This window comes from Ricinus communis, chromosome 2, assembly GCF_019578655.1.
Source record: "Ricinus communis isolate WT05 ecotype wild-type chromosome 2, ASM1957865v1, whole genome shotgun sequence".
NCBI classification, from domain to species: domain Eukaryota; kingdom Viridiplantae; phylum Streptophyta; class Magnoliopsida; order Malpighiales; family Euphorbiaceae; genus Ricinus; species Ricinus communis.
The window spans coordinates 12648223-12657680 of NC_063257.1; the positions used below are offsets into that span (position 1 = coordinate 12648223).

Consider the following 9458-nt stretch of genomic DNA (forward strand, 5'->3'; position numbering starts at 1 on the left):
GAAAGTTTTTAACACAAGTCATTGCTAAGAGAGCGTGTCAGAAATGGACAAAGAAACATAAATGAATGCAGGATTTGCTAAAATTGATTGTTTAGTTAGTTAATTAATTAGATTAATTTAGTTTATTTATTTATTAATTTTATTAAAAATAAAAATATTAATAATTTCTTAAATATAAATTTAATTCTAGCAATCAGCTCTATTAGAATTTCAACATTACATAAATTTTATAAATAATAACAATTACGATAAAAATAACAAAAATATGTTTTTATTAATCCTTTTCTTTTCTTCAAACTAACTTGCCTCTTTTAATAAAAATTAGCAATATGTTTGTGCTAATGCATAATTATTAATAAGTTTATGATATAGATTTTTAATTTAAAACATCTTATTTTAATAAAAAATTATTACATTTTAAAAAATAATTTTATTTTAATAGCACTTAATATTATCATTATATTTATATAGCTTTCAAATTTTATATTTATAAAAAATAATTAGAAAATTTATAATAGATATATAATAAATTAGTGTCATTATGTAATCATTCATTTTTTTATTATATTTAGTTACCATTTTATTTTAATAAATATTTAGTAATATCATTTTATTTATTTGTGCTAATACATAATTATTAATAATCTTATGATTTACATTTTTAGTTTAAAATATCTTATTTTAATTATAAATATGTTATATCATAAGAAAATTATTATATATCTATTGTTTTACTTTAATAAGTACTCAATATTATAATTTTACATTAATAAATTTAAAATTTAACGGCTATAAAAAATAATATAAAATAAATATATAGTAAATTAGTGGCATTATATAATATTAATTTTTTATTATATTTAGCTATCATTTTATTTTAATAAAAACTTAATTATACCATTTTATTTGATTAATATTTAATGTTATAATAAAGTATTATATAACCATATTAAAATCACATATATTTTCTTATTAAAATTCTACATAATGTGACTTTATAAAATGTTACCAAATGGAGTCTCATGGAAAAATTTAGCCTACCTTTTATATATATAAAAGGTGGGCTAAATTTTTCTATATATATATAGACTGTTAGATTTCATCTTTCTGTTTTCATTTTAATTATATTTTCATCCTTTTAATTTAAAAAATAAATAAAAATATTTTTAAGCGCCACAAGCAATGTATATCATCTAAAATAATAAATTATTAACTCTTCATTAAGTTTTAACAATAATTTTAAAGTAATTGACATGATTTAAATAAAAAAAATTAAAATATTTATAGTGATTTGGATAATTTTTTAACACTTTAAAAAATTTTAAAAAGTAAATTATCAAGCTTTCATTTAATTATACTTATTTTAAATGGTGATAATAACTTAAATACATTTTAGATATCTTAACCTAAATATAATAGTAGATATAAGAGATTTAATTTTATAATTTCTTAAAGTAACAAAAGAAAAAAATAGTTCATACTAGAAAGTGTTTGCTAAATATAATTATTGTATATTATATAATATTTCAATATATTAATATGCTTTTATAATATATGTGAATCTTGATTTTTTTTTAAAATATATTAAATTTAGTTATTGATAGCTATACGAATAATTAATATAAATTTTATAAATTATAAATTTAAAGATGAATTTAGTATAGAAAAAAGGATTTTTGTCATTATCTTTAACACTAAAAATATTATGACGATAAATATAAATATAAATATATATTATTTTATTTTTAAATTATTAACGAGTCAAATAATTAATATTCATGTGCAAACATACATGAGTAAAAAAAATAATTAATGTAAAAGTGCATGGATGAATTATTTATGGCAAAATTTATTATTAAGCCCTTGAATATTTACGTTTTATTCTATTGAGTCCTTGTATTTTATTTTTGATTTTATTAAGAACTTCTTATACATAGTTTATGAAACTTTTGTTTGTTCTCTTAAACCCTCGTTTTTTTTATTTGATTGAGGACTATTAAATTTTAAATAAAAACAAAGATGAAAATATAAAAACTTAATAAAATTAAATTAAAAATTTTAATAGTTTAAAAATGTGTTTTGAAATTTTTATTATAAATTTTTTTGTTTGCCCTTAATTCCAACTTTAAATCTAATAGTAACAAAAACAATTCTAGTATTGAGTGTGCTTCTCTTTATGGGGAAATTATTATCTATGCTTGGTGTAAAATGACAAGTATTATGAGCGTTCAATACTTTGACAGTGGATGATTTATACATATTCTATTATTTAAAACTAATGAATATATGTCAATCATCTATCGGTTTGGTATATAGATGAGAATATACACCGAATCTAAAAAAAATTTTTCCTTCATAATAACTAATTTTGTTGAAGTTGAAGAAGTATAATAGCATCTAATTCTATCATAATTTATTATACTTTTTATAAAAATTCTACTCATAAAAAAGAAGAGAACAAAAAAAGAGCGTGTCAGGAGACAACAAGCAAGGAAGGGTGCATGGCCAAGCTCCGATCATCTGAGAATCCGCACCCAACCGGGAGGGCGGCCATTTCGCAGTTGAGATCCTTGCCAACATAATAGAAATTTAAATAATTCATAATTCAGACAGTATCATTAATATAAGGGAAAAAAATCGTGTAATTAAACCTCACTAAATAACTCAGGTAAGGGCCGAAATGTATGATAGGATAAACCAACAGAAAACCAAAACCAAGTAAAATTCAAAAACCGAACATAAATAGGACTTTCCTAAATTTCCCCTCCTATAAATACACCCTCTCTTCTCGCTCCACTTCTCACTTCTCTTTCTCCTTTGATTGCTGACAGAGAGAGTATTGATATCGCTGGAGATTCTGATCTTTGCTGCTTTCCATAGTCAAGACCCAATGATTTTTTAATGTCTTTTTGTGGGTTAAATGCCCCGGTAGTACCAAATTTTAGCACTTATATCCAATTAGTACCAAACCTTCAATTTTTTTCTTTTTAGTACCTCTTTTATTATTTTTATTTCTTCTGTCAGTACCAATGAGGAATTCGGCAGTTATTTGCTGATGTGGCTGCCAGATTTATAAAGGACCATACACCACTTGCCACATCTGTTGCTGAGTCATTTACTTTATCAAAGTCAGCAATTAACAAAATCTCAACCCCAAATAAATAACTCTAAATCAGAAAAATTTCCAATTTTGAAACCTAGTTTTAGTATTTGGATCGATTTACTTTCTCTAATAATCGATTTTGAAGCTTCCTTATTCTTTATCTTGTCGAATAAATAGAGCAAGAAACAACTAAAAGTGTGTTTAGTGTTGGAGCTGAGCCACTGATCTATATGTGCATGTGGAATAGCAAGTGAAGCTTTGCCAAAAATAATTGAAAGTGAAGCTTCATCTCTCGAACTGAAAGGAAACCCGGGTGCAAGTTTTGGGGATGCTCTCTTATAGTAAGTTTTGGGGATGCTCTCTTAGTTTACATTGATATGTTTTTAGTTGTAGTGAAGGTTTCTTCTTGTACAGGTTCTTCATCTGTCATTTTATTAAGTTAAGAATGAACAATGGTGAATCTGACCTTACAACTGAGCTGCTGAATGAGTACAAGAATGGATTAGTTTGCTAAATTCAAAGCTGCAGAAAATGAAAGAAGCAAAAAGGAGCATGAAGCGCAGAAGGGACCTGTCTAAGCTTGGTTATTATGCTGTGGCTGGGATTGTTATTTAGAAGATGTACTTTTATTAAGATGTACTTTGGATACAGTAGTATTTACAACTACTATTACTTATGTATTTTAATGATGAATGAATGAATTGATAAATGAGTATTTGGTTTTTACAGTAGTTGATGATGAATGAATGAAATGATAAACATAATAGTTTTTACTTACTACTGCTTCATTTGATTGTTACTGTTATGATAAATATACACAGCAAATTGTCATATAGAGCAAGTCTCGAAACAGACAAATTGAGTGACAATTTAATAAATAAGTGAGGCTGTTAATTACTTTAAATACTCAAATCTTTGAACAAAAAGTGAATGGATGTGAAAATTCTGTCCACATGAACCCTACACCCAAGACTGTCAAAAGCCATTACAAAAAAATCTGTCAAATGACCACATGTTAGGTCCACACATATATTATCAACACAACAACTAAAACAAACATTATTATTTAGGGTTTCAAAAACATAAAATAATTTTAATTCTTTCCAATTCTAATTCCTTTGTTCTTTGCATTTCCTAGAGGCATCTGAGCTCTCTTCTTTGTTGAAACACTTCCATCAATCTTCTGTTTTCCTTTGTCTTGAAGCTTTGTTATTGTGCTAACTCCTTCAGCCCCAACATCTTTGCTCAATAACCTTAGGGGTTTGAAAGTCTTTTTTTCCTTAGCTTCAATTGCTGGCTTTTTTGCACTTCCTCCTTTCCGTGTTTGTTAAAGTCTTCCAATGCCCATATCTGGTAGTAGCTCACTCAACAAATCATTAATGCTCTTAGTCTTCTTGGTGGTAGCTTTTGAAGGTGATGTGGTAGAGTTAAATGTGATTTCTACTGTGAAGCATAATCACCACAATCAACTAAATGAGTTGGTATGCCAAGCTAAACTGCAGGTTTTTGTGCTTGTTTTGCTGATGGTGTTACATTGAATAACTGTACAATAAAGTCTTAAGTTAGCATACTACTAGTTGACATTACTCAGTAAATATTATAGATGACAGATTACTTACCTGTGACAATGGTATTAGTGGTGACAAATTATCAAATATTGAAGTTGTCCCTAAAGGAGTTGTCCCTAAAGGAGTTGTGCCTATAGGAGCTCCATGGTCATCTTCATGATCAGGTTGGTCAATATCAAACACATTTGAAGCTCTGTGATCATCTTTATGTGTTTCAAACACATTATGTGCACTATTTTCACCATTTGATTCCTTTTTCTTTTGTTTTTTTTTTGTCTTCCTCATCACCTAGTATAAAAACTCCTTATTAGTTCATATATGTCATTGTAGGCAGAAGTAAATCAGAGGAATGGCATACTTATAGGCATTTTTTTCCTCCTCTGTTGTTGCCTTGTAGAGGCACCAACACCGTGATACCTCTTGTTGTGGCCCTTAACACCACAAATTGTGCATGTCATCACAAAGCCCTTCTTGGTGACCTTGCCATTTTTAATTAGAGCCTCCATCTCATCTTCCTCTAACCTTTTCTTTCTAGCAAGTCTGCCTTTTCTAGGTTTGACTGGCTGGGAGTAAGACTGGTGGGGCAGTTGCCTTGGGCCAAAATTCTTTACTAGTAGTTGGGTTAAGCAAATGGCTATAGCATTTTATGTATGTTTCAACCTTGTAGTAGTCATGTATATAAAATTCAAGGTTTTCATTGTTATACCAAATTGCATATACAACATGACAATAAGGTATTCCAGTTAGATTCTACCTCCTACATGTGCATGTCATTTCTTGTTTGTCAACTACAAATTGTCCCCCTAGGCCAACCACTTGAAACCTCTCACCTCCAGACCACTTTGTTGTAAACATCCAGTAAAATTCTTTGGACTTTTCTAGTTTTTTCAAGATCTTAGGGCAGTAAGCAAATGCCACTCTTTTCATAGCATCTATGTTCTTATGTATCCTCTTCATTAATTTTGTTCTTATAACCTCATTCATAGCTATCACACCCTTGGTTATAGTATCTAAGATAAAATTGTTAAAACACTCGCATAAGTTGTTTAACAACATGTCACACTTAGCATCATCCTAAAATGAGATCTAGACCAGTGATGAGGGGGGATGTTATTCATGTAGTTATGTCCTTGATGTGATGCTGATAAAAATTTCTTCATTATCCTTTGAAATATCTGGACATAACTTGCCCTAGCAGCACCCTACAAGTTCTTTTAACCTTAGACTATTAAATTTTTTTAAAAAATTATTATGCACATGTCCAACACAAAACCTATATACAGAATTAGGGAATAGTCCTTTAATGGCAGGAATAAGACCCTATTCCAAAATAACAACACACAATTAATACCATTTTGACAATCAGTCATGAAAATATATGAAGGAATAAAAAAGGAAATTGTGAAGAGTATTTACCTTCTACCTGTCAGTCATAAACACCCAATGATAATTGTTTATTATCCCCAAATCTTTAGCTAGTAGCTCCAAAAACCATTTCAAGTATTGCTTGTTTTCTTTTTGCACAACACACCATGCCACTAGATAGATGTAGTCATTTGCATCTAAAGCAACAGTTGTGAGAAGCTATCCTACAAATACTCCTTTCAGCCCACACCATCCAAATATATAAAAGGCCTGCAAAACTTAAATCCTTCCCTCAATGCAGCAAAGCACAGATATATACTGTTAAAAACACCTTCATTCAAATCAAAAACTATAGTGCTTCCTAAATTACTTCTCAACAGTTCTAGCTTGTAATCATGAAGTCTAGAAAGTTGTTTTGTCTCATCACCATTGATAAATCTTAAAGCAGTATTTCTTACTCTCCATGCTTTAAGTCTGGACACATCAACACCACAGTCTTCTTTCACAGCTTGTATGGTCCCTTGAATTGCCCAACTAGGATCAGCTCTGAACCTTTCAACATAATGTTGAGCTATCCATTTAGCATTAACATGCCTATTGTATGCCTCTCTTGAACAGTTGTGAGTGAAAGAAGCTGACTTGATTTGCACTGTTTGTTTATCTGTGTTTATCAGGTAAGCCTAAATGAAGAACTGGCATCTTTTCTTGTATTTAGCCTTACATTTTTGCCTTGTATTTGGACCAAATATTACATGGTTTCTAGTTTTGATTGATGAACTCTTAACAACATCCTTGAATTGTTTGAAGGAATTAAATAGCATTCCAATCTTGAAGTTGGGATTTGTCATGTCAGTCTCCTCATTAAACACAGGCCACCTATGCTTCCTTGAATCTGCATCATTGTCTTCAGATAAGGAGCATGACAACAGCTCATCTGATGTAGCATATACTGTGGCATATGTTTCTTCAGACAACTCCTCAGCAGGTTGCCTAGCAGTTCTAGATCCAGATGGTCTGTCCCTCTTAAGCTCCTTATCAACAAACTTATCAAACGTGACATCATCATCAACATCTTCATCCCTCAAGTCATAATCAGAGTCCACAAACTCACTGTCCTCTGAATCTGCATCACTATTCTCACTATCCTTACAGCTGTCATTATCCATATTTTGTTCATTTTGTGCTTCCTCTCCTTCCATCTCAAACATATTTTTCATAGCCTCTTCACTAGCATGTGGTTCCTCAACTTCTTCCCCAGCTTCTTCTATTCTTTCAAACTTATCCCCACTAAATATATGCATCAATTTACAATCCTCCACAGACATTGCCATTTCTAAAGTATCACTATCAGTTTCAAGGCTTCTCAATCCATCATTCATACTCTTTGTAGGATCCTTCCACATAATAATCTTTGTTTCAGGTTTTATTCCTAGCTCTCTAGCCATTGAATCTATTTCTATCCTAGACATCTTATCTAAACTACAAAAATCAATAGCTCCTATATCCCATAGCTTAGGGTGACCTCTACCATCAACTCCATAATCATGCAAATACAAACTAAAGTACTCGAAATTAGGCACTGCAAAATACAATTACCCTAAATTAATTAAACAAACATTAATTACTTTAAAAAAAGCAGTATTAATAAACATCATCAATATTCAACCAATAAAAAGGATTTAGAAAAAACCCTAGCCCTTTGTATTGTTAACTTCCAAAGAAATGCAGCATGCATTCAAAGATGCAAATTTAAGTTAGATAGAACTTCACTTCTTTCAATAACCACACAATAACTACAGGCGCTTGTACTTACAATATACTGGTGGGTCTTCAGTTTTCTCCCTTACTCACCAGTCAAGTATCATTGCTCCCCAATCTCGCAATGTGCAGTTACAGTTCTATAAAGAAACTATAAAGCAGAAGGTCAGAGACTAGAGGTTCAGAGAGTGTTGACAATGGAGGTGGAAGTAGAACGGTTTACGTTGATTTGTGAGGTAAAGCGGTTACTGTTGGGTTGGCTTAGAGGAGGAAAATAATTTGTCTCAATTGTTTAGCTCAAGGTAAAGGTAATTTGTTAATTGCTCACATGGATAAAGTAAATGACTTAGCAACAGATGTGGCAACTGGTGTGTGGTCCTTTATAAATCCAGCAGCCATATCAGCAAATAACTGTCGGATTCCTTATTGGTACTGGCTGAAGAAACATAAATAATAGGAGGGTACCAAAAACAAACAAATTGAAGATTTAGTACTAATTGGATATAAGTGACTAAGGTTTGGTACCAGCGGGGTATTTAACCTGTCTTTTTGTGTTGTCTAAGTTTTATTATCTCGACTATCTAATGGGAGATTAGACATATATGTATATATATATATATATATATATATATATACTTTTAGCAGTATCAAGATTTTACCTTAGATTTTATTGCTTCGAGGGTTTTAACGATTCTGAGAATGGAGAAATACGAGTTCATAGAAAAAGTTGGTCATGGTTCATATGGGAGTGTTTGGAAAGCGATCAATAATGTATCTAGGGAAATGGTTCCCATCAAGATTCTAAAGAAGAATTATTCTTCGTGGGATGAGGGTCTTAACTTGCGTGAGGTAAAATCCTTGAGAAGAATGGCCAATCATCCCTATATTGTTCAGCTCAAGGAACTAGCCCTAGAAAATAACGTACTCTACTTAGTTTTTGAGTGCATGGAATGCAGTCTTCTCCAGGTTATGAGAGCCCGTGGAGATCGGACTTTCTCTGAATCCAAAGTCAGGGACTGGTGTTTCCAAATCTTTCAAGGTGTTGCCGACATGCACAAGTCAAGATTGGTGATCTGGGTCTTGCTCGGGAGATCAATTCAAAACCACCTTACACTGACTATGTCGTGACGTGTTGCTATCGCGCGCCGGAGCTGCTGCTCCGTTCAAGCTTGTATGGTTCGAAGGTTGATATGTGGTCATTAGGTGTTGTTATGGCTGAGTTATTCACTTTTACTCCTCTTTTTTGTGGTAAAAGTGAAGCTGATCATATGTACAAGATTTGCAAGATAATTGGTAGTCCAACAAAGATGTCTTATCCTTATGGACTTGATCTTGCAAGGAATATCCACTATCAATTTCCAGAATCTGGCGGTATGCACCTGTCTCTACTCATGCCAACAGCAAGTAAAGATGCACTTAGTCTTTTCAAATCACTTTGTTCTTGGGATCCATGCAAGAGGCCTACTGCTGAAGAAGCACTTCAACATCCATTCTTCCATAGTTGCTACTCTATTCCACCAGCTATTCCTTATGAAGCACCTGGAATCATTAGAAAGACTCCAGTCAGTTCCATCCGCCAGGAGAAAGAGCTCCTTAAAGCTTTAGCAAGCTATTATCTACAAGGCATAGAGATCGACTTGAATTATGTGCCTGCTAATATCTAA

General features: G+C 31.3%; 1 protein-coding gene across 1 annotated transcript; it reads left to right on the plus strand.

The window, feature by feature from the left end:
* Window positions 1-8493: 8493 nt before the first annotated feature.
* Window positions 8494-9458, plus strand: LOC8281299 (cyclin-dependent kinase F-4). The gene is given in 2 exon segments (XM_025159758.2): window positions 8494-8848; window positions 8851-9458. Coding segments are annotated over 2 exon segments (963 nt in total).